Source organism: Leuciscus leuciscus (assembly GCF_965113295.1).
Source record: "Leuciscus leuciscus genome assembly, chromosome: 1".
Taxonomy (NCBI): Eukaryota; Metazoa; Chordata; class Actinopteri; order Cypriniformes; family Leuciscidae; genus Leuciscus; species Leuciscus leuciscus.
The window spans coordinates 63885471-63911724 of NC_138725.1; the positions used below are offsets into that span (position 1 = coordinate 63885471).

Below are 26254 nucleotides of genomic sequence, written 5' to 3' on the forward strand. Positions count from 1 at the left end.
AAGCTCTGCGCGGCGCGCGCTTTCAACCAATACTGCAGTGGGCGCATGCGAAGCAGACCCTGCTGAAGCACTGAGGATGCTGAAGCCATGAGACCCAGCATCCTTTGAAACTTTTTGAGCGGGACTAAAGCGCTGTGGCGAAAAATCTCTGTCATGCGCTGAATACTTAGTCTGCGCTGCGGCGACAGCTGTGCTGTCATAGACAGTGAGTCCAGATCTGTGCCCAGAAAATATATTTTCTGACTGGGAGACAGCGAACTCTTCGCCCAATTGACTGTGAGACCTAAATTCTCGAGGTGATCGAGTAATATGGTCCTGTGTTCTATGAGCTCCGACTGTGATCGAGCTAGAACCAGCCAATCGTCCAAATAATTCAGCACTCGTATGCCTCGGAGCCTGAGGGGTGCGAGCGCTGCATCCATGCACATCGTGAATGCGCGAGGTGCCAGGGATAGGCCAAATGGCAGGACTGTGTACTGATATGCCTGACCCTCGAAGGCGAATCTCAAAAATCGCCTGTGACGTGACGCTATTTGTATTTGAAAATAAGCGTCTTTCAGATCTATCGACATGAACCAGTCCCCTTGGCAAATTTGCGAGAGGATTTTCTTGGTCGTGAGCATTCTGAACCGTCGTTTCAGAAGTGCTTTGTTTAGTCGTCTTAGATCTAGAATGGGTCTGAGACCCCCGTCTTTTTTGGGTACCAGAAAATATCTGCTGTACATGCCCCCTTCGCTCTGAGCTTGTGATAAGGGTTCTATAGCCCCTTTGCTCAGTAACTTCGCTATTTCGGCTCGAAGTAGGTGTGCTACTTCCTTTTTCACCGTAGTATCGATTCGCGCCGCTTTGCGTTGCGGGCGTCGACCGAACTGTAGCGAATAGCCTCTTTCTATAATGTCTAGCACCCACTTCGAAACCCCAGGTAGCCTTGCCCATGCGTTTGCACGAATGGCTAGGGGTTGAATGCGAAGCGCGCTCTGGTCGCTCAGCGACAGAGGGGCTTCAGTGTGCTGCAACATAAGCGTCGCGCTTATGACATTTGAGGCAGGGGGCGCGCTGATAACAGCGGGCAGATTGCCCGCGCTCGACTCCTCTGCGGTGGTCAACCGAGAGGGGGAGGGCTGGGCGAGTCCCGTAAGACCTGTCATGTCTATGTGTGAATGTGGGCGTGGGATAGCGGGCCCATTTACAACACTGAGAGAATTGTCCGCCTGAGCAGAGCGAATGCATGTTGGTTTCGTTTTACAGAAACCTTGAGACATGCAGAACGTAGTGTTAGTGGGCACTGGGCAGTGGGCACATTTACCACATTTAATGCGCAATCGATCTGGGTCGATTTCATGTGCGCGAGCCCTGTGTGACGGGCTGTGTTTCTGTGTAGGAATGAGCACTGGGCAGTGGGCATTTTGTCTACACTCATAACACCATCGGCCGTGGCCGGAACACCAGAAAACACACTCTTATGGGATTTATCTGGGTAGCCGTAAAAGCGGCGTTTGTGTGCAGGCAAGCGGGCTGTGTCGCCGACTTGTTTACTGCAGAATACACTGGAACAGTCGCATTTACTGGAACTGAACGAGCGAGAAGTTGCCATAGAAACAGAGAGCGTCAACATGCTGGCGTTTGTTTGTAGGCGTGCGTGTATTACAATAGGCTCGTCCAGTGCAATATTGACATTTCCAGAGAAATGTGTGAGAATGGAGGTAGATCCAGCTGCAGCTGGACTAGGAACACTCTTTTCTCCTTTCGCCAGTGACGCACGGAAACCATAGAAACGGTGCTTGGGTGCAGGCGAGCGGGTTGTACAACGCGCTCGTTGGCTGCAAAAATACACATCTGCAGTCGCCTTTTCAGGGAACTGACAGAGCGAGCATTGACGGCATAATTTTATCTGAAGGTCGACCCGGGCTCGAACATAGCCTGAGAATCTGCCACTGGGCCACAGGGGAAGACACATAGGTATTTAGTTAGCGCGAGTATTATCAGAGAGCGTCAACATGCTGGCGTTTGTTTGCGGGCGTGCGTGCATTGCAACAGGCTCGCTCACTGCAGTATTGACATTTCCAGTCGCCTGAACTTCAGAGGGGAATGAGAAATGTGTGAGAAATAGATTTCGGCCCGGCCGCAGCGGGACATAAACGCTCTTTTCTCCTTTCGCCAGTGACGCACGGGAACCATAGAAACGGTGTTTGGGTGCAGGCGAGCGGGTTGTACAACGCGCTCGTTGGCTGCAAAATGCACATCTGCAGTCGCCTTTCAGGGAACTGACAGAGCGAAGCATTGGAGGCATAATTAATCTGCCGTTAGACCGGGATTCGAACACCGGTCTCTCGTGTGAAAAACCAATGATTCCGCCACTGAGCCACAGGGGGGGACACAAAGGCTTTCAGATGCACGAGCATATAAGAGCGTCAACATGTTTTCTTCGGCGTTCGCTTGCAGGCGCTGCAATATTTATATTTCCAGTCGCCTGATCAGGGAACTGAGAAATGTGTGAGAAAATTCAGGTCCGTCCAGCTTCGGCGGGACTATAAACACTATTTTCTCCTTTCGCCGGTGAGTGACGCGTGAATGGGGCGCAGGGGCAGGGTAGCTTTCTTGTACGTAAAGAAAAACTAACCCCGACCGTCCGCTTCCAGCCTCCCCTGTGAACGGCGCAGTTTGCGCGGCTCGAACAGAGGGAGAGAGAAATCTAGCCCCGTGACCGTCCGCTCCTGACATCCCCTGTGAACGGCGCGGTTTGCGCGGCTCGAACAGAGGGAGAGCAGGTATCATCCTCCAAGCAGGCAAGGCAAGCGGGCGCACCGGCAAGCTTTGGGGGTTGGGGGGGGCGGAGGCGCAGTCTCGGAGAAGGATGCCAGGTGAGTCCGCAGAGTCACCATAGGCAGTAACTAGCTTGCAGTGAGGGCAGTCGCCATCAGCGAGCGCGAGAGCTGCGCGTCCTCAGGAAAGGGTCGTCTTGAAAAAGACGCCCGGCTCTTTTAGTGCAATGAGAGTGTGTGTCGCGGCAGTGAACACACACATACACAAAACACAGTAGCAGAGAAAAGGATATGTACGCCGGAAAGCGTGAGCAGGAACGGCGACTGAAGGCGGCGAGTTGTCGACCGGCAGCTTCAGATGCAGAACAAATCCCGCTGAGTGCTTGAATCAGACGGCGCGGCTTCCTCTCAGGATCCAGCGATGCGTAGGCTCGCTGAAGAGATAAAAAACTGACCAAACCAGCCTCTCTGGGCCGTATTTATAGCCCTAGCCCGACCCGCTTTCGGCGGGACATGACGTAATGGGCGCGAAGCACCCTCATTGGTTCTGACGTCATGAGGGGCCTCTATCGATAGGCTGGTGCAGTTGCCGCAGAGCAGCCAATGGGCGCGCGAGCTGTCTCGCCCATGTCTGCATGCTGCTGCAATGCGTTTTACATTACTGCAAAATTAAGGATAATTTTTGGCTTCAATATCTCGAGGAAAAGAGGTTTTCCCCTAGCGTAAGATACTTACGCAAGTACGAGATAACCTCTCGTAATAGAACAGTGTATTTTTCGGAATGAAACTTTTTTCCTGAGCAGCACAAATTACAAATTTATATTGTAATAATAAAGTATTTCTTTATATTATTTACCAGTGTTCCATTTGTTTTTGGAAGGCTCTGAAGTGGACTTCTGTCCCTCAACAATGTCAGGAATTTCCTGTGGGACCAGCTCAGGTAAACATACAAGGCCATAGAACTGAGTGCCTATAAGCAAATATGGCATATTTTGGGGGATCCTGCACCACTCAAGCAACTGCCATTGATGGTTGTCTCTGCAATAAGACTGTTTTACTGTTTAAAAAAAAAAAATTTTTTTTTATTAAATAAACATTTGAATGGTAGTATATTACAGCCTAAATGATTTAACAGATCTTCTTCAAAAACTTTGATTCATTTATTTGCAAATATATTCATATTTCATTGCACAGCATGTTCTTTGTTTGTCATTTGGTAAAAAAATTAATAAATACTGCATGACTATTGACAGAAAAGACTCATTTGAATGTCAGAATACTTTATGGTTTGTGTTGTTTAGGTAACAACTACACATTTTGACAGTGATTTGGATGTGTTTGGATTTCTTCAATCTGCACTATTTAAACAGTAAGATAATGAGACCAGCCACAATATCGCCACCAATTTCTCCAGTATTTTTCAACCTGGTGAGCTGTTTTCTGGGGCTTCGGGACACAGCATAGCCTTTAGCACTTGCTGTTAGTTCACAGGAGACCGTTTGGATGGTGGAGACCTTTCCCTTGGGCTCCTGACACAGCACCTGCTGCTAACTTGCACATTATTAACACTGTTACCTTGGTGATCGATGAGAAATTGGAGCCTCACAAGCACTCAAATAATTCCCTGTTCAAACGCTTTACATTTACTGCACATACAGTACATGAAGTGAACTATTTAACTCAACTGTAAAATTAAAGAAATTTTTTGCGTGTTCTTCAGTGGCGCGCTTCCAGGAATGTTCACAGTACTTTAGCTAATGTTCGGGTTTTATCAAAGTTATAAATAAACGTTCTTCAAGTAACGTTAGTAGAATGTTCGTTTAAAGTTATCTGGTCTTTAATAATGTTCTCAAAACATTAGCACATAAATGTTGTTTATACACCATTCATGGAACGTTTTTTTGAAACATTTTAGTTGGACTACTGTTTTTTAAACGTAACTACTAACTACTTTTTTCAGATGTTTTTTTCAAAATGTATGTTCCATAAATAATACCTGCAAAATGATCAAATAGAGAAAACATTCCCTTAATGTTTCTCTAACATTAACATAGCCAAGAAAAAAATAAAAAAACATATTTTTTTTTTACTTTTAGAGTTTTGTATGTTCTGAGAACATTCACAAATTACATTTAACTTAATAGGAATGTTAGAACGACAATTTTGTCAATACGATCCCAGGGATCCTTGATAACGGCTAAAACTGCTGTATTATTCATGAGAGGCCAGTAGTTAGCGATGTCACTTTGTAAAGAAACACTACACGCCTATAGACTGAACTCGTAATACTCATACGCATGACGTCACCGGTTTCACAAATTCTCGTTTTTGTAGTTTACATGGAGACGAGAATGGTATTGTTTAAATGAACAGCACAACAAGTTTCCCATTTTTTGTTGAAAACTGTGTTGTTTAAACAACGCCTTATATTAGTTAGCTGGGTTGACAAGTCTGACAAAACCCAGAAAGCAATAGCCGTCATTTCATCGTCTACGTTAACTATAGACCCGATATAGTCCGGCTTTGAGAAACCCACTTCTAGCCAAAATAACCTTGAATTTGGTTACATGTTGGTTTTGATTTCTTCATTCATTAATTTCTTTGTTATCTAATTGATGACTAGTCTATTCTTTGGCTATGGTTTAGACGTCTATTAAATGTTCACTGACAGCCCAAACTTTGCCTTGTTTACTTAGCCTAGACGTCTGGGCTTTGTTTGGATGGCTATTAGACATCTTTTAAACGCAAAATTGCTTGCTGGGAACACATCACATCACAAATGCCTTAGTCCCAGTATTTTGATGTGATCAACAAGCAGCGAGTGATTACCTCCATCTATTATCAGACAATCTTTAACGGCTTACAAATGGCCCTCGTCTGGCTGTTAGCAGGACATGAAAGCAGCCCTTGGCAATAGCGTGATACCAGGCAAAGCTCGCGAAGAAGCACCCTCTCAGCAATTACACAGGGAGAAGGTCGAAACCAACTGTAAATGCTTTTTCCCAGCTGGGGGATTGCTGTTTGCACAGATACCCGCAGGCTGATATGGGCTAAGCTGCTGTTGTTTGACAGCTGAGAAAAACAGAGCAGAAATCTGACACGAGTGAGACGTAAAAATTCATTTGGAAATTGTATGTAACAGGGTGTGGAGTATTTCTAATTCTGGGACATGCGTTTTCTGAGATGTCTGCCTGATCATACTTATTCAAAATGATCAGGTATAGCCTATGTTTTTATGCTTGGATATACACTACCAGATTTTTTAAATGTTTTTTAAAGAAGACTCTCATGCTCTCCAAAGCTACATTTATTTGATCAAAAATACAGTAAAAACTGAAATATTGTGAAATATTATTAGAATTTAAAATATATATTTTTTTTCTATTTTAATATATTGTTAAATGTAATTTATTCCTGTGATTTAAAGCAGAATTTTCAGCATCATTACTCCTGTGTTCAGTGTCACATGATTCTACAGAAATTCTAATATGATGATTTGATGCTCAAGAAACATTTCTGATTATTATTATCAATGTTGAAAACAGCTGTGCTGCTTTTTGTGGAAACCGAGAGAAATTATAGTTGCATCAATAAACACAATAAGACATGCAACGCTCTGGGAAAAATAGATTTATTTCATCATAGCACAGAAATACTCGTACCCCTGTTTGGTATGAAGTTGGAAAGAAACAACCGAACACTCATTTTTCAACTAAATTTCATCAGAAACAACATCATTTGAAAATACATAATAAGGGTTGAATAAAACTCAACCATTGATGTATGAAAAATAATTATGATCAGGGAAATTTCACTTTTCCGTTTTAATCGAACTTCTCCCTTTCATATTCATACTGAAAGAGGCCCTCAGAAAAAAAGAGAAAAAAACATTTATGACATGTTTCATGAAAAAAACTTACAGTAACATGAAGTCATAACATGACATTTCTGTCTGACTGCATTGCATTTCTCTTGTTGAAAATGATCAATACATGCTTTTGTAACAGAGTATCAAGCACGGTTGTAATACAGTTAAATGTCTGTCTTCAAGGACTTCCTGTGTATGTTGAAAATTACATTCTTGAATGATGTTAACAGCTGGTGTCCTAAACATCAGTGCCAAACCATTTTTCTGACATAATTGACATGTCGTATAGTTTTATGCGTATTGATCCACAAGATGTGGCTTTGGAACAGCTGAGACTCAATATCGACCCTTTAACCCCTTTAAAATGAAGGATGACATGCTGGAATCCTCAAAGAAAAAAAAACAACATAAGGACATTATGTTTACCAAAATATGACTCATCATATACCCGTAATTAGTTTCATTGTGCTATTTCCCTTTGTAAAATATTCCCTCTTTTAACTCTTTCCCCACCATTCCAGCTATCCATGTTTTCACTGTTATACTATAGGGGGCGCTATTACGAATTTCTTCATTTTCTTCTGAAATAGTACAGAATCTCCAGATCCAAAACACAGGAAGAAGAAGCAGCAGAAACAAGTGATAGAAGATTGCTTACGCACATGTTAAATAACTGGATCATCAAACATTAAACAGCATATAAATCAAAACTGCCTAACGTTACCGAATGAAATGTCAAACCCATGAAGAGGTGCAGGACTGTGAGGCTTTGGGGGTGTTGATGAACTCAATCTACTCCATCTATGTTTTGATCATCGTTTTAAATCTGATCCGAATTAAAAAATGTTTTAATGAAACTTCAAGTGTTGATAAAAAGAATGCATGAAGCTTGAATTAAACAGTTTTTTTTTTTTTTTTTTAAAGTTCGTTCTTTTGATATATTGATAAAATGAAGGGTTTTTTTTTTTGAAAAAAATATTTTTTTTTTAAAAATGTGGTCGCTGGCGGGGAAAGAGTCAAATTCCTACGTCAAACAATCCTTCCCATTAGAAAAGACAAAATATCAAGCTTACAGATTTGACTGGAATGTAAAAGGTAGAAACTTGCAGTATGTACAACAACAGATAGGCAGCCAAGTGAGTATATTATTTTCAATAAATTATTATAAAATAGATCTGTACTTTTTTTTTTTTTTTTTTTTTTACAATTCATTATTTTCCAAAAATGTGTTCTTAAAAAAACAAACAAATAATCAGTCCCAGCCAAAGTCATGACCGGTCATGTGGTAGAACTTTTTGTTAAATGGCTTGTAGAAGTCTCGCAGTCTTTGAATCACATCTGGATGGATGTTTGGGTGCGTGCGGCCTTTAGTTTTGCCGAGGCAGTGCGGTTTGCTGTTGCTCTCGGGTCTTTTGAGGCACGGGAAGCCCTTGGCGGGGTTAAAGTGAAAGTGTTTGTGCGTGACCTCCCTCCTCAGGCCCAAGAAGTGCTGTACGCGGGCCATCTCCCCGGCCGGGTCGCTGATCAGACGCTCCCCGCTCACAAACAACAACTGGCTCATGGGGAAAAACTGCAGCCACTGCTCCAGATGCCTGGCGTACATGCCGATCTGCACCGCGCTCCACGAGGTGTCTATTACATTGCCTGTGATGTTTCTAAAAGTCAAGCTCTCGAAAGACGGGATGTCAGGTTTCTTTGAGCGGGTCTGCGTGTAGTCCGAGATCGCCCGGGTTACTGGGTCTCTGACCACAACTATCAGCTTAGTGTCCTTAGACATGGCGTGGATCCGGCCTGGAACCTCCTTGGTTACAAAGTAGCTCGGTGTCTTCTCCATAGTCAGCTGACCCTCCAGAGTTTTGGGCATTAGTTCCCTAGGAGCAGAGAGGCATAGGGTGAGTATCAAAGGAGGATTCATACTGACAGACATGACAGATATGAAAAACAGCAGGACTGTCATGGCACACACACACACACACATCTCTGTCTATTGTACGGCTAAAGAACCAAAGCTCAAAGAAGACAGTCTGAGCATCAAAAGAGACACCCATGGATAGTTCAAGACCATCTGATGCGTACACGACAGCGTTTTCAACTAAAAACAGAACTTTTTATGTGTTTTGCCAAATAAATGCTGGGCAAAATTTATTTTCTGCCTCCACCGCCCCCCCGCCCGCCCCTCAGAAAAGGGGATCATCATTTTTGTGATGGTTAAGCAAGTCTGAACCCCTTTGGGTCTGATGGCCTCTTCTGTCAACGCAGGAAGTTTATGGCCAGAATAAGTTGCAAATTGGACCAGACTTCATATGTGACCCTGGATCACAAAACCAGTCATAAGTCTTTGCTTAAAGGGATAGTTCACTTTGAAATTAATTTTTGGTATGTTTTAGCTTACCTCAAGGACATCCAAGATGTAGGTGTCTTTTTTTCCGCAGTAGTTTCAATTTTTATATTTTTAGGTCAAACCGTTCTTGTCTGTCAGTCATATAATGCAGGTCTATGGTCACGGTCTCAAAGAGCATGGACAGAGTCCAAATTAAAACAATTCCCCGTCGTCCAAATTAAACAATTCCCCATCGTAAGTACACATTGATGGCCTAAGACACGAAACGAGCGGTTTGTGTGAGAAAACGAACAGTATTTATATCGTTTTTACCACTTATACGCAGCCATGTCGAAGTGATCTGATCTGACGTGTATGCAGACTGGTGCATAGACATATACACACTAGATGTCGCCTTGTCTACGGCAGTTCATTGGAACGAATGTCTTTAAGGCGACATCTAGTGTATATATCTATGCACCAGTCTGCATACACGTCAGATCAGATCACTTCGACATGGCTGCGTATAAGTGGTAAAAACGATATAAATACTGTTCGTTTTCTCACACAAACCGCTCGTTTCATGTCTTAGGCCATCAATGTGTACTTACGATGGGGAATTGTTTAATTTGGACGACGGGGAATTGTTTTAATTTGGACTCTGTGCATGTGTTTTGAGACCGTGACCATAGACCTGCATTATGACTGACAGACAAGAACGGTTTGACCTAAAAATATAAAAAATTGAAACTACTGCGGAAAAAAAGACACCTACATCTTGGATGCCCTTGAGGTAAGCTAAAACATACCAAAAATTTATTTCAAAGTGAACTATCCCTTTAAGTCTTAAATTGCCAACAAAACATTGTATGGGTCAAAATTATAGATTTTTCTTTTATGCCAAAAATCATTAGGATATTAAGTAAAGATCATGTTCCATGAAGATATTTTTTACATTTCCTACCGTAAATATATAAAACATTTATTTTTGTGAGTTAATGCAGCACAATCGTGAGCATAAATGGACAACTTTAAAGGCGATGTTCTCAATGTTTAGATTTTTTTTTGTACCCTCAGATTCCAGATTTTCAAATAGTTGTATCTCGGCCAAATATTGTCCTATCCTAACAAACCATACATCAATGAAAATCTTATTTATTCAGCTTTCAGATGATGTATAAATCTCAATTTAAAAAAAATTACCCATGTGACTGGTTTTGTGGTCCAGGGTCACATATTATTAAACTACAAAGAAGACGGCAAAGTAGACTGGACCAAAAGCTGTTGGGCTAATATATAGAAAGTCACATTTTCAGATTGATAACCAACCATGAGTTGATCTGTGCTTGAGTTCTAGGGACTGGATCAGTCTGCATTATGAAGTTTTATTGAGCACACAGAAGAAAAGACAACCATCTCCTTATACTCCACTTAATCCCTCTTACAGTCTTAAAATAATCCTCCTCTGTGACATCACAACTCTCAATACAGATCACTAAATAAATCACACAAAGGCTCGGAAATGTGCATAAATGATGCAGCCTACTCCCTTTTCCCCTGTGTTTTATTTCACACTAGGTTTTTGCTTGTGGATGCAGATTTAATTTCACTCCCATGATGCCTGAATCAGCAGTATCAGGCCTGCAGCTGTAATTGGCAAATTAGTAGCAAGGGGAGAATGCGGCTGAACTAGGTCAAATGAGGTTTATGCAAGACCAGACATACGCACGATAATAAACAAACTCAGGTTAATGCGGGGTCAGGAAAGGTTGACCGAGGACAAGATATCAGCATTCACAAGGTGATTCACATATGATTATCACAAGGTGTTGTTTTTTTTTTAAACAGGCAATATCATGAGGAATCAATTTCCCCTTGATTTGTTTCACTGTAATTTCATTTTCTAAAAATATTTTCTAGAAAATATTCAGCAAGGATAAAGACATTTGTTACAGATTTCGATTTAAATTCAATTCAAATAAATGCTGAACTTTCAAACTTTCTATTGATCAAGAATCCTGAAAAAAAAAAAAAAAATTACAGTCAGCACAAGTGTTTTCAACATTGATAATAATAATAAGTGTTTATTGAGCATCAAATCATGTGATCATGTGACACTGAAGACTGGAGTAATGATGCTGAAAATTCAGCTTTGCCATCACAGGAATAAATTACTATATTCATGGATTTCATCCGGTCCCTTTCCACAGGTGTATTAATCAAGCACAATGCAGTCTGCATTCATAATCTAGGTGCTTGATTTTATATACCTGTGGAAAGGGACCTGATGAAACCCATGAATATATATAAAATATTAGCAAAGTTAAGACAAAAAATAAATAAATGAAAATAATGCATCATATAACTTCTGTAAACTCTTTCAAATGCAATGAGGGTGTTTTAAAGTCTTAAAGGTCCAAAAAAGTCCAGTTTAATTCTAGAAAATGGGTAGATGTTCATAAAATATAATATGACCCATTTAGACAGTCAAACAATATTTATTTTTATACAGTTTGGACAAACCTATCAACTATTCCGTTTTATCAACAGTCGTTTTATCCAAAGCCATTTATAGTTTGCCAGTGACAAGAGTTTTGACAGTGACAAATGTTTGAAAATAGAATTAGCCGTGGAGCTGAAAGTAGGGAAAGAAGTGTTGCTGTAACGATTACGCCTGTTAATGAGGTATTTATATATAGACGCATTACTAGGCAAAGACTGTTGTCGTAACCTCTCCTTCAAGACAAAGTTCAAAAGATAATATCTAAGCAATTACTGGCATGAAGTGTGGAGGTGTGGAAAGGGTTTATACTGTAAGAGGAGAAGAAAGACGCATTGGTTCCTCAGTGCTTTGAGGAGTCGGGGGATGAAGCGCTAATCCTGTCTGGGGGATTGCAGTGGGCCGAGCTCATTAACCCCCCCCCCCCCCAAAAAAAAACTCATGCAATGCATCTTATGTAATCTTAGAAACCTTACTATTTCTCTTTGGACTCTCATCATTAATAAGGGATGTGAAAAACAAACCTAATGAGACATAGCCATATATTGGGGGGGATGGGATGGCTCTGTATCTCTGCAATTACGTTCACAGTCCCTTAGATACACAAGCAGAGTATTTTGCAGTGGCCCACAGGGATACAAAACACAACTGATCAAACTTTCCACCTGGTCCCCAAGCAAACAAGACTCGAATCAGAGCCGCATGCATTATTCATACAAGCAGACAGACACAAACGTGGAATCCGGAAACGTAAGTGCTTTTGCAATTTGTTTTTTTCTTAACAGATTGCGCAGCCCAGAAGCATTGGCTTTCCAAACATCTTAATCCAGCATGCTGTTTTACAGACAAAACTCATTATTAGACATAAAGATAAAGTTAAGTTTCACTTTATTTTGATGGTCCTTTTAACACATTCTGTTGACTAGAAGTAATGTTGCACCTACAAGTCTGCTAACTCTCATTTGAGTATTAGTACTCTGTTAGTAGACTGGTAGGGTTCGGGTTAGAATAAGTTGGCATGTAGTTGCAAAGTTACTTTTAGTCAGTAGAGTGTATGTTGAGGACCATCACAATAAACCAGATATTAAACAGAGAGTCTACTAATACTCTAATGAGAATTAGTTGACATGTAGTTGCAAAGTTACTAGAATGTCTGTTGGAGGACCATCACAATAAAGAGTTAGCAGATATTAAGCAGAGAGTCTATTAATACTCTAATGAGAAGAGTTGACATGTAGTTGCAAAATTACTTAGTCAGCAGAATGTCTGTTGAGGAGCATCGCAATAAAGAGTTACCTAAAGTTTGCTTCGGTTCAACAAGCAAAAATGTGCATGATTAGTAAAAAAGAAAAGGAATAAATGGGTGCAGAGTGAAGCTAGATTTTACATTATGTATGTTGTGCTTGCCTTGTGAAAAAGAGGGTGTATTAATCAATCACTGAATTTTGGTAAGTAAGTACTAGTAAAGTTCAAGTATATTTTCCAACTTTATGTAGCAAGGGTACTAGAGCTGCACGATTCTGGATAAATTGAGAATCACTGGATGAATCAGCATTTTTGAACGAATCTCTTGGATGAATGATTCAATGACAAATACATCGTTTTAACAGTCACTTGTCGCCACCTACTGCTGTAAAGATGTAATCCTTGTATTTGTTATTTGAAGCGCCACGTTACTTTTTAAAGATTATTTTGAGTATCAGTGTTTTTATCCGAACTATAAACTTTTATCCCAGTATTTCTGTGACAATATGAATATTTGTAACACAGAAATAACAATTCTGTGTGGTTAAAAAGACTGTTTGTAAAGCTGTTTCTAAGTGTTCATGACAACTGCTCTCTCTGGATCAGATTTGAATGTTTCGGTGTGATTTTGTCAAAGGTTTAAATGGACACAGGCGAATCGTTGCATTTAGGAATGAGATCGAGTGTTTGAATCGAGATCACGATCTTTTGTTGATTTATTGTGCAGCTCTAATTAGTATAAAGTAAAAGTATAGTAAGTATGAAGTATACTAATATCAGTGTACTAGTATAGCATACTTTTTCTTAGGTCTAAATTGGCCCACTCTTTATTTTATAAAAGTATACTTTTAAGTGTACTTCAAGTGTAACAACAGTAAACTTTGAGTACACAACAGTTTGCGCAAGTTTTTCTTCAGAAGTGCAACTATTCTACAAGTGAATTCATAGATATACTTTTAGTTTACTCGTTAAATACTTCTAGTCCACTTTTTAGTTTATGAATGTACACATTAATGTATACTCTCAGTAAACTACTGGTTTACAAGTGCTGGTTATTTTTAATGAATACTTGTGTGAAAAAAGTAATAGCACATCTCCCCTCAACAAACCACAGGATTTGGGCTACCATTCACATCCTTAGCAAAGAGAGGTTTTGAAAAACTCATAACAATAACAACAACCTTTTTTCAATAAGCAAAAGTAATAATGTTTGCTTAAAGCTACAATATGTAATTTTTCGCTGCTAGGGGTCGCTAACCTCTTACAATCAGGGCCGTATTAACCATAGGGCTAGGTGGGGCTAAAGCCCCGGTGCCCGAGCAAGGAGGGGGCCCGTGATTGGCTGTGGAGCACTAGCCATCGGTAACGCTGATTGCCAAAGCCTTACCACGCCCCACACAAATCAGCCCTGTTACTTTGTGGCGCTTTGCCGTAAATTACATGCATTATCATGGTATAATTATCAATATTATTAATTGACTGTTTGCAATTGACCCTGCTTTAGTTACTCACGAGTCACACCACACATCTTACTCACGCAGTGTTTTAGGTGCTAATGCAGTAGTGACGCGTTCATAAACGGCACCTAAAAGCTGTCACAAAGAACCAGCAAGTAATGATTATGAATATGTAAATATTGCAATGAGATATTTTAATTGTTTATTGCAAAGATGAAGTTGACGACGATAGGCTACTGACTCGCGATCTTCAGTAGTGAATGCGCCGGGCCCGGGCCGGAGAGAAATGCACATTTCGATTACATAGTTTTATTTTGTTTTGAATGGTTCTTTTTAAAAGTATTTTGAGCTTTCTGTAGATAATAGATATATTTTAAAAAAATGTAGGTCTGTGAGGCGAGTAGGATACCTTTTATACGCTGAGTTTCGGGATGATCTTAAGCTCCAGTTCAGGCGCCGGCTTGATTATATAGGCTATATTTAGCCTACTTTTTATTTAGGCTATTAAATCCAGGAAATTGATTAATGGAAAATTTATTAAAATTAAGATACAATTAATACAAAACGAAAGTCGATTTAAAGAAAGGCTTTGTGCCTTCTGTTTGAGGTCTCTGTGAAAGGTTTAAAGTCTTTTAGTACCGCTTCTGTAATGGAGAACCGTCACGTAGCCTAACGTTGTTTTGTTTTTTTTCTCATAAATGCGAAAACGAAAAATAAAAGACAAAAGACTTTTTTTAAAGACAAACCATACATTTTTGGAAAAAATGTATGGATTTGTAGCGTTTTGGGAAAAAATTGATGGATTTATAACGTTTTAGGGAAACAAATGGATGGATTTATAGCGTTTATAAAAAAAAAAAAAAATGTTTAATTCATCATCAACAATATTGTTGTTTGATTTAATGATCAGTGTTCAACATGTTCAGACTGAGCCAAAAAATAAGTAAATAAAAAACTACAACATTTTAACAGGATAAATTGAATATTCACAAAATGTGTGGGTCTAGGTAAAAAAAATGTCCTGAAAACTATTGAAATGGATTTATCGCGTTTTGGAAAAGAGTTCCTCATCATTATTGTAAGATAAAATTACTCGTATAATGACAACATTTTGCTCATTATCCACCCCTATATCCGCTATTAGCAAGTCATATTGACATAAAAAGAACTCGTAGCCCCGGGACCCAGTGAGGTCTTAATGCGGCCCTGCTTACAATAACAAAGGCGTAGGTTGATGACGCAGTGATAAGCAGAATCATGGGGCTTGCTGTCATGCTGATGGATCAAATAATGTTTATGGATGAGTGAAAACATTCATGTTTTTTGACATGACTGTGGTATGAAGCAGAAGATCACGATTGCTAATGAGAGACAGATATCAGCGCCACACGCAAGTCCCGCGGATATAAAGGAATAAGGACATTTCATTCTACCGAACTACCCGCAAGTGCTGAATTACTTCTCACACAGGTCAGTTTTTTTGACTAATTAAACTTGTCAGGTAAAGCAGAGCTGTTTCATTTGGTCTAACATTACACTATCATACTAAACTGCATTTGAGTGTGTTGAAAGTTATAATTTTATTCTGTGTTAGTTTGTTTGCTTTATAAGACTAGTAAGCAGTAAGCTAGACCAACATTAGAATAACATACTGAACATATTTTAACATTTCATCATGTTGAGCTATATAACATTGATTTGTTTTTTGTACATTTGCTCACCTGTCTAATAAAGCACATGCAAGAGTGGCGGCAAGTCGAAGTTAAACGCGGACGTGGAGCTCTCGGCATCTCGAAAACGCCACACTGATATTTATCCTCGTTTTAGTTCTCCTTTTGTCCCAAAGTCTGCTTGCCATGATCCATAATGTTTGAACGGAACAACAACAGCGTGCCGCTATAGACGTTACGCACTATGCAGTTGTCCACGTCTGTCGCCATGGTTACTATGGCGGTACAAGCGGAAACCAGGGATAACGCAGATATTATGTCATTGACAGGAGACAAGTGAACAGGGCCAGGCACTTTTTAAAATTGTGAATTTCTCTGAATTTAAAAATTCTTGGAAACATTTAGGATAATGGAAGTACACAACTGAAAGAAATACGTATTTAACACTGTGCAAGTGGTTTTTGGGTATTTTGATAGAAAATTCTTACATATTGTACCTTTAAGCAAGCTCTACTAATAAATGAGTAAATATGGATTTTAGCAAGCCAACCCTGAAGCCAGGAACAGTCAAGAGAAAAAACAGACTTCTACTCACAGGCCAGCATAATAAAGTCTTTACTAGGCCACAGTTCAAGATTAAACTGCACTCTTGGACGGGCAGAGAAATAAAGCTCTGCAGCACCACAGGGTTAAATTAGAGAGCCTGTTGTGTTAATTGGCGGTTATTAACTTGTTTTGTCTAGAGGGAAGTGAGTTGTGTCTTCTCTGGAGCATGTTTTTGAAGAGCTCTCTGTAAACCTATGTTTACATTATCTGTTATCAGGTAGCACGTTCAAAGGCTGGTGTGTATGCCTTTCAAAGTCTCTGTGCTGTTTGAAGTTCCCTCAGGATAGTCTGAGATGCTGAGAAGATGGTCATCATAAAACAACACTTTGCAGCAGGGAACTGCACTGTTTAATGAGTTGTTTTCTGCTTATGCAACTGTTCAGTGGAATTTCTTATATTTGTATATCACAGCCTTGCACGTTTATGTTAGATTATTATGTTTATGATGTAGTCTGTATGTAAATCAACTTATTTTAAGATCTTTTAAAATGACACCTAATAGAATCTTTCAAGATGATTCCTTCTTTGAGCTTTATAACAGGGATATAGCTGGGAGAATATACACTACCATTCAAAAGTTTGGAGTTAGTACTTTTTATTATTATTATTACTATTATTATTATTATTATTATTCAGCAATGATGTATGAAATTGATTAGAAGTGACAGTAAAGTTTATAGTGTTATAAAAGATTTCTATTTCAAATAAATCATGTTCTTTTAAACTTTCTATTTATCAAAAGAATCCTTAAATTGATCAAGGTTTCCACAAAAATATTGAGCAGTTTTCAACATTGATAATAATAATAATAATAATAATAAATGTTTCTTGAGCAAAACAAAAAGTTACTGACTTTAATTTGTAAGTACAGTCAACTTGGATGTTTAAGTCATTTCAACTTAAATTACATTGAACTGACTTTAAAAACTGGAATCTTGTATAACTTTTTTTCTTATTATTGAAAACTGGTGAACTTATTTTGATGAGTTAAAGCAGTGAAAAACAAACATTTGTTGTCAATTGCAGAGTATTAGAATGATTGATGTATTAGAATGATCATGTGACACTGCTCTGTAGAATCTAATTAGTTAGACTTACTTAAAAAAAGCATGCAAACCGATTGCCTTAAAAAAGTGAAATAGGAAGCTTAAATATATCCTACCCACCTGTTCGCAAGCAAAATGAGCACTTAACATAGGTCATTTTAAGAGAGCAGAGACTTAACCTGGGTTCTGCGAACATCACTTTGTCAAAAAAAAGAAAAGAAAAAAAAAGCCGGGTGGGGGGGGTGGTGTCTGTGTGTGTGTGTCTGGGGGGTACGAGAAGTGGTGGTATGCGGCTACTTCAAATAATCTGACAGAGTTTCTGTGGGACACGTTCCAGACCCGCATCAAAGCTAAAGCTGGGGGACTGTGGGTCCTTTCATAACTAAAGTATGACGTCTTATCATTTGAGCGCTCTCACAAACTCAGATTTTCGAGTATTTCTGTCTGTGGATAAAACAGTATTTCATCATATATTTTTGTATGCACATAAAAGAAAAAAATAGGGAAAATAAAATAATTTTACTTCTACTCTGAAAATCTGTGAGACTCATGGGTTTTGCATTCCTCCCCCCAATTCCACGCGCAGTGACTATTTACAACTCTGCATAGCATGAAATGTGCTGATGACGTGTGATGTCTACGTGAGCAGGTGCACGGAGGTATGAAAATGCATATGTTGACAGGCAGTTAGAACATCGTATGGACAAACATTTTTTGGCCCTGAGACTTCCACAGATGACATATGTAAAAAAAAATATAATAATTCCGTGTAACGGAAGACAGCTAGTAAAGAGATAGGTAAACCTGACTCCCCTGGCCTCAAGAGGCGCGCTAGCGACTGACGCTAGAGGCTGCGGTCTTTAGCATCCTTGTTAGCATGCTTGCCTCCCACATCAGAACGCCGGCTCGGAGCAGTGCAAGTAGAACCGGAGGGGTTACACTAGTGCCGTGACCCGGATGGGAGTGAGGTTTAGGGGGGTGAGTGTAACGGATGCCCTCTAGTAAGAGCTGTGCAGGTAAACCTGACTCCCCAGGCCTCAAGAGATGCACTAGCAACTGAGGTTTAGCGTCCTTGTTAGTGCACCCACCTCCCATGCCGGAAACACTGGTTACTGCTTGTCGCGGTGAGTACCGAAGTACCGAAGGGGTTACACGTATCATTGTTTTTTTATTTATTTTTATTCATGTGCCCTTGTAATCTTTAATCAAAATATCTTCCCCTCCTCTTACAGCGACCTCTCTTCTATTCTCTCACTTAATGGCGTGACGGCGGCTACCTGTCACTCATATGAGATCGACCAATAACAAACCACAACCATCCAGTCATCCCATCAATTCATAATGACCAAAATCATTTGGTCTTCCGATGAAACTTCCGTTTCATGTTGACTTGAATTCTGCATTCATTGGCTAAAGATGTGTATTTTATATTAATTTGAGTATAAGCCTTAGCAACTTCAGACCCACTTATGAGGATCCATTTCAGTTGTTTATTTAGGCAACATACAGGAAGGCAGCTCACTAGGCTTTTGAACAGAGCTCTACATTCCCTTAAAGTGCCAGTGAAGAGAAGAGCCAAGGGTTTATAAAAGTATTAAGCAACTGGCTTTTTCACATAGAAGAAATCCATCATTCTCTTCAATCCAGTCGTGCCTTACCATCCCACACAAAGGCTAGCAGCAATTTTATCAGTAAACACAACAGCAACATCTTTCAAGACTGAGGAAAAGTTACGTGCATGTTTTAAGAATACCCTCATTCTGCTCCTCTCAGGGCTTTTTTTTTTTTTTTTTTTTTGAGATCCTGCTGTGTTTCTCAAAAAGCACTTTCACCCTCTGAGCACATTTGCATACAAAGTGAAGAAAGAAACAACACAATTCACTCTAATTGCCTGCTCTTTCTCACTGGGGTTAATGCAGAACCTCAGGGGTTCAGCAGATCCTCTTTTGAAACATTCAGCATCTCACTCAATAGACTCACTTTCAATTTACTGCCAGCATCTGCCATCCACAAACAAGCCACTCCTTGTGACTCTATCATTGCTTTGGTGTCAAAAAGTAATATGATTGTGCCTGAGAACTTTTCACCATGTCCTTTTCTGAATCTGTACTCGCAAAGGGACAGTTGAGTACTGACACATGAAATAATCGGGACCAACATGTTATTATTACCATTATAATACATTTCAATTACCATGGTAATAACCTAATATTCTTTAAAGTACCAAAAACGATGCTATATCAATATGGTAATTTAGTCCCCATTGTAGCTACAGTAATAAAGTACCATGCCATTAACCCTATAAAGTCTACAGTATTATATTTGATACACAAATTTCTATGGCATCTAAAGGATCAATATGATCAAAACTTTGCTGAAAAACCCTTTTGTACACAATCTTCTCTATGCCTTCGGTCGTCTGAAAGATATTTGGACTTTTTTAGCAAGTAAAAATGTCCACCTTCAGGTTGTGATACACGTGCCTTTTTGTTGTGAAATCTTAATTGACTTTTATTAACATAGGAATAACTTTTATATTGCTAGTAATATTTCAAGATGAACATTTACTGGACTGAAGCAAGTCATTTTTTTAGAAAAATCATGTTAAAATTTGAGTATCAAATATGATGCATCATCTTTTTGAGGAAAGTTTATTTGTTCATCGCTCAATCATCATTGTATTGCATTTTTTCCCACTGAGGAAAAATTTGTTCCCACTCATATTTTTTGCCACTGAGAGATTTGATCACAAAAATAAGCATTTACTGTATATCATCTTACTAAGAAATATTATTGGGAGATAAACTGTAGAGTGGCAACTGATATGTATATGCATTTTATGTAAGCATCTGCTATTGTTATAAATACCTAATTAATTTACATTTCAAGCTATCAGAATTTCACCTTATTTTTTTTGGCCATATAAATATTAGTATCTGCACCAAATTTCATATCTTTGCTCAGTTTCGTCCTCTGAATAAAACTGAGAAGGAATTTTTCCTTCTCGAGCATGGGCTCCATATTCTCACTACACTGTTAAAAAATAAAAATAAAAAAATAAAATAAAAAAAGTTGTTGCCTTAAATTTTTAAGTACAATCAATGTGGATGTTTAATTAATTTCAACCTTAATTACATTGATCTTAAAAAATGAGTTGAGTCTTGTATAACTTAAAAAAGTAGAAAATTGCTTATATAAAACATATGTTGTCATCACTTATTGATCATATAATTGTTTTTGCAGTGTACAAGACATGAAATCCTGAAGTATCAAATATAATACTCAACAAAAAAACACATGCAGACTTTTTTTATATATTTTTTTATATATTTTGTCTAAAGGTTCAATAAACTATATTTTCTGACTATTATTTTATGTCAGGCTTGACAGGGTTAATATTGTAAGGGTTTGCTGAGAAAGAAAATCAGATTAAGGGGTAAAATATTTCAAAATTAGGAACAAAATCATAAATATCCACAAATGCATGGCCTGTTTATTGAATTAATCAGACCTTCTGTTTCTTCAAAAGCCGCGTATGAAACGTCCCGCTGGCTGCATGTACAGTTATAAAGCCCCGCTGTGCTCAGTCACCCTTCTGAACGCCTCCTGCAGGGAACACATGGACGCCTCTTCTGTGTTGGACTAACAGTGCAGCAGAGCTCAATACCTCCACTGGAGACTTGGCCACCTGGCTGCATGCTTCTCTCTCCATGCTTCTTCTTCACAATTAGTCTACTGGGCTCCCTGGATAAAGGGGCTCATCCTGCTCTTTGCCTCTTCCTTGTATTCCCACTGTGCATCAATACTGAAGGAACTGGGTCTTCAGATTCCTCCACAGAAGGTCTGTAGCGGTGTGAACAATAAAAAGCTTTGGGGTGCATTTTCCTTTGCTAGGCTTTCCAGCATTTCATTTTGTCAGTTTAATTTTTGGCCGCTGTCAATCAGACGGTCTAAGGTGATTCTGGGCCAAAATAACTAGCAAAATGTACAAATTTATTGGTGATAGTCAAAATTCTGTATCACTATTAAAAATAATTGTTCTTTGTTGGCAATGATGGTTCCATTAAGAACTTTTAACTTCCATGGAATCTTTCCATTACACAAAAGGTTCTTTATAGAGTAAAATTGTTTTTTAGATTATTCAAATGTTCTTCACACTAAGAAAAAAAATGGTTCTTTAGGGAACCAAAAAAGGTTCTTCCATGACATCACCTTTGAAACATTTATTTTTAAAGGGATAGTTCACCCAATATGAGTATCATTCTTATGAGCTTCATTCTTCTGCTATAAAAGAAAGAAAGAATGTTGGTTACTAGACAGTTGACGGTAGCCATTGACTTCCATTTTTTTTTTTTATTTTTTTTTTTTTTACTATGGAAGTCAATGGCTACTGTCAGCTGTCTGGTTGCCAACATTCTTTAAAATCTCTTTTGTGTTCAACAGAAGAAAGAAACTCATACAGGTTTGGAACAACTTGAGGGTGAGTAAGGGATGACAAAATTTTCATTTTGGGGTGAACTATCCCTTTAAGAGGGATAACTTGCCAAACCAACTCTCTAGTGACTATGTGTCAATTTTACCACAACCACAACTCAGAATGACAAACTTAATGTAAAATCACACAAGGGGAAAACGGTTTCATCTGTTTTCACAATACGGCTGTCTGGTAAAAGAATAAAAAATACTAGGAATCAAGGGTGAGGGTCAAACCTGCACGGATTGATAATGTTGAGCAAATGCACCTGACTATGAAGGGCTGTTACACAAGCACAGAGCATAATGTTTATTTAGTCTATGTTTGCCTTGAGTCATTCCAGCATTGTATCTAGTTCACCATTACAAAACTACACTGTGTTGGAAAGAATTCATTCCCACATGTCCAACAGGGTGACTAAATATACATGTTCGCACTCAACAAGTTAATTTTTCTCTCTTTTGCTTTTCTTTAATGTAGCCTAAATCATGCCCATCAACATTAGTTCTGCTTGTAATATGTAAAAGGTAATAACAACTGTCTAAATCCTTTATTCAAAACATGGTAAGGTGCCTTCACCTACTATGTAGCCTACTGTATGTAAAAAATATTAATAATTAGGTACAGTGTGCTTATTGCGTTGATGTTGTATTTCAAAACACTGTGCTGCTATTGAGATACGGGTAAGGGACGGGTTTGGTGGCATGGGTAGATTTAAGAGTGGGTTAAGGTGTAAGGGAAGGGTCAACAGTGTAATTATAGATGGAATTACAGAAATGAAATACATCATGCAGGTATTACATGTAAGTACAATGTAAAAACATGTATGTACACAATAGTGCATTGTATCAAATTATTTATTTGAATGTTAGAAGTACATAGTAGTTAAAAACATAATAAACTGGGACCCAAAACATTAACAACAAAAAAGTTGGTAACACTTTATCTTGTCCTTGTTGCACATTGCATGTACAAACACGTTACAAATGATGCATAATTATGCAACTAACCCTAAACCAAACCTTTACCCTAACCGTATAGTAACTAACTAGTTCATTAATATTACTCGGTACTTAAATGCATAATTACACTGTAACACAGACACCTTCAAATAAAGTGTAACCAAAAAGTTTCTGTTATAGCCAGCCAAAACACAAAAACAGCTAACTTTATTTTTTTATTTTATTATTTTTTTTTTAACACAGCATTAGTTATTTAAAACCTGAAACAATCATTAGGGAATTGTAAAATTGTAATTCCAGGCCTGGAAACTAGTAACATTTGTAACATATTATTTATTAGTAAAATTATATTTATCATTTTATAACTTGTAATCTAACTTTTTTGGTTACAGAATTGTTTGAAACGCTATTGAAACGTATATATATATATATATGGTTTCCTTTAATCTCAAGCCTTAAACAGTCAGAGCTCCTGAAGTCTTTCATATTTCCCACACTGTCTATACTAACAGACTTTATGTCACAAGGCTACTACTCGGATGAATATGCGCCACATAATTCCCCGGTCTTAATCCGCTATTATCCTGAGCGATGTAAAAAACGTAAGTATGAATAACAGCGTGTTGTGTGGATAAACGCACCTGTACCACTCGAGACCTTTCTCGTAGTTTCGATCAAAGAAGTGCGGCTCTGCTCCCACCGCGCGGACGTCAGGATGAAGACGCAGGAACTCGAGCAGCGCGCGCGTCCCGCCCTTCTTCACCCCTATTATAATCGCTTGGGGCAACTTTTTGGTCTCGGACCCGTTCAGGGCACCTGTCACTCCCGAGTCCTCGTCATAACCAACATCGCCCTTATTTTCCTCCCAGCCATCTCCTCTGCTGTCAGCATCACTCTCGTTGTTCAATAGGTCCCTGGACTGACTTTTGAGGAACATCTCCTGGTCTTTTTTCTGGAGAGGTCTGAGTCTCCTTTCTTCCATCATGAAGGTCGGTGAGGTGGAGCAGTAGCCCACGCAGCAGTACATCATGTACACCCACAGTGACAGCATGATGCAGAACACGAAAAGTTTGTTTTTCACCGGCTGAGTAGAGTGACAGTGCAGACTATATTCCATAGGACTCTCCTGTGTGGAATGTCAATGTCCAATAGGGCATATTGGCAAAGTTACTTGTTCCTCCGCATAAGTCCCTGTAACATGCAGGCATCTCCGCGGGAGAGGGAAAATAAGAGCATGAGTCGTCGGAAGATGTTGAATTCATTTGGTCTGGACAGTGGAGATGTAGGAACACACAGCTGTTACACTGGCACGAGCGCGTGTTGTTCGCGCGAAACACTCCATCGCCTCCCACTGGTTCATGTCATCTGAGTGAACTGAACTGCGGGCCATGCGCTTTATTTAAAGGGGCGTGTGAACGACAGCGGGATTGACCAATCAGAGCACATGCCCAAGCCCTTAAGTCGTTTTCTCTATCTTTTAATTGATCGAGTATAGTGTCATTGTTTTGTCATCTTGAAGTAGATTCAGGCTATTTTTGAAGAAAAATTGTATGAACATATTTTAAAAAGCTATTGAATATTTCCACCTGTAATGCTCAGGAAAGGACCAATGTGGGGCAAACTGTCACACTACAGGGGCAAGTTGTCACAATAACACCTGCTACTTAAACAGATCATTTTAGGCTTATAAGCCAAATAAAGAAATGAAAACACTTGATAACTTACCCTAATAATCTTGCTGTGATTGTGATTTATTGTTTTTTAAGAGCAGTTTGAACTACACATCTGTTCAAAAGTTTGGGGTCGGTAAGATTTTTGTAATGTTTCTGAAAGAAGTCTCTTCTGCTCACCAAGGCTGAATTTAGGCTACTTGGTCAAAAATACAGTAAAACAGTAATATTGTGAAATATTATTACAATTTAAAAGAACTGATTTCTATTTGATTATATTGCGAAATGTAATTCATTTCTGTGATGCAAATCTGAATTTTCAGCATCATTAGGCCTTTAATCACATGATCCTTCAGAAATCATTCTATGATGATTTGATGCTCAGTAAATATTTCACTTTATATATATATATATATATATATGAAGAGTTCAGATGCAAAAGCCTCTAAATGCCATCTGAAATTTTCTTATAGAATGATCATTTTGATCAAGCTTGTGTATTTAAGTTCAGTAATTTCACTTAAATGTCAATTAATAGGTAATCTTCATTGCCATTTAAGTGAAATTATTGAATTTAAATATACGAGCTTGATAAAAATGATAATTCTATAAGAAAATTTCAGATGGCATTTAGAGGCTTTTGCATCTGAACTCTTCATATATATATATATATATATATATATATATATAACCACTATAGAGAAAACAAGCATTTGTGCAATTGCACCTTGTAGTTACTGAGATATACACAAATGCATATATACAATGGTTTATATGTTTCAAACACAGACATTTGGGGTCAGTAAATAAAAGTATACAAATATGTTTACATGCTGTTAGTCAAGCTGTGGTAAAGATTAAATTAGCTTTCATTAGCTTTATTCAAATAAAAAATGTCTTTAATATGACTGAATTATCTTGACTGCATTGTTACGTTAAAGAGCCTTTCTACCTAATCTTACCCTTAAAGTTAGTTTTGTTGGTGTAACCTTATATTTTAAGTTTGATTCAGTAATGTTAAATAGCTTTTTTTTTTTTTTTTGATAAAATCAATTAAATTAGATGTTATACGACAGTGTAGAAGCAAGCCAAATGATAGAGATGCCAACAACATCAAAAGACTGCTTGATATCCCATCATCCTTTAAAAAATTTCGTTAGCGACCCTATGTAATTTTTAGAAAAAACAAATGGGAAAGCAGGCATTCTTTTATAAAAAAAAAAAAATGTTTTGTTGTTGTTATATTGTGTATAATGAATTGATTGAGGAATACTACAAGGGTTGATGACTAACTTTCAAAAATGAATGAGGAGGAGGGTAATGAATGACGTTCCGGGTCACTAAAGACCTGAGGTATGTGTTTAAAGGTTAAAACGCACTTTTGGAACCTTTGGAACCTGTAATATTTTTCACACATTTTTTTCTTATTAGTTCTTTGTAAAAATGAATACATTTCAGTGTTTTATTTTAAGGACATTTCTAATTTGCTGCAAACTAGATTTAAGTTCTGTGTTGGGTCACCATTTAATGATCAGTGTAAACTCTGGGTCTTCAAATACCAAAAGCAAAAGTTGAGAATTGTTGGTCTATGTTGAATTTCTGTTTTCAAATGACCAGAATCAGAATCATACTCCGAGTACACCTTTCTAAAAATGAACACAGTCATTCAGTCCA

At 38.5% G+C, this 26254-nt stretch overlaps 1 protein-coding gene across 1 annotated transcript; it reads right to left on the bottom strand.

Annotated features, from left to right (window-relative positions):
• Nucleotides 1–6377: 6377 nt before the first annotated feature.
• Nucleotides 6378–24300, bottom strand: hs3st3b1a (heparan sulfate (glucosamine) 3-O-sulfotransferase 3B1a). The gene is made up of 2 exons (XM_082143643.1): nt 23552–24300; nt 6378–8501 (listed from the first exon to the last, which is right to left on the bottom strand). Exons 1-2 carry the CDS (start codon nt 24025–24027, stop codon nt 7883–7885), a joined length of 1095 nt encoding a protein of 364 aa, XP_081999769.1. The 5' UTR covers nt 24028–24300; the 3' UTR covers nt 6378–7882.
• Nucleotides 24301–26254: the final 1954 nt, after the last annotated feature.

Coding starts and splice junctions, on each gene's coding strand:
- hs3st3b1a (XM_082143643.1), bottom strand. CDS start 24,027: ATGGAATATAGTCTGCACTGTCACTCTACTCAGCCGGTGAAAAACAAA. Junction 8,502..23,551: donor AAAGGTCTCGAGTGGTACAG/GTGCGTTTATCC, acceptor CTCTGCTCCTAG/GGAACTAATGCCCAAAACTC.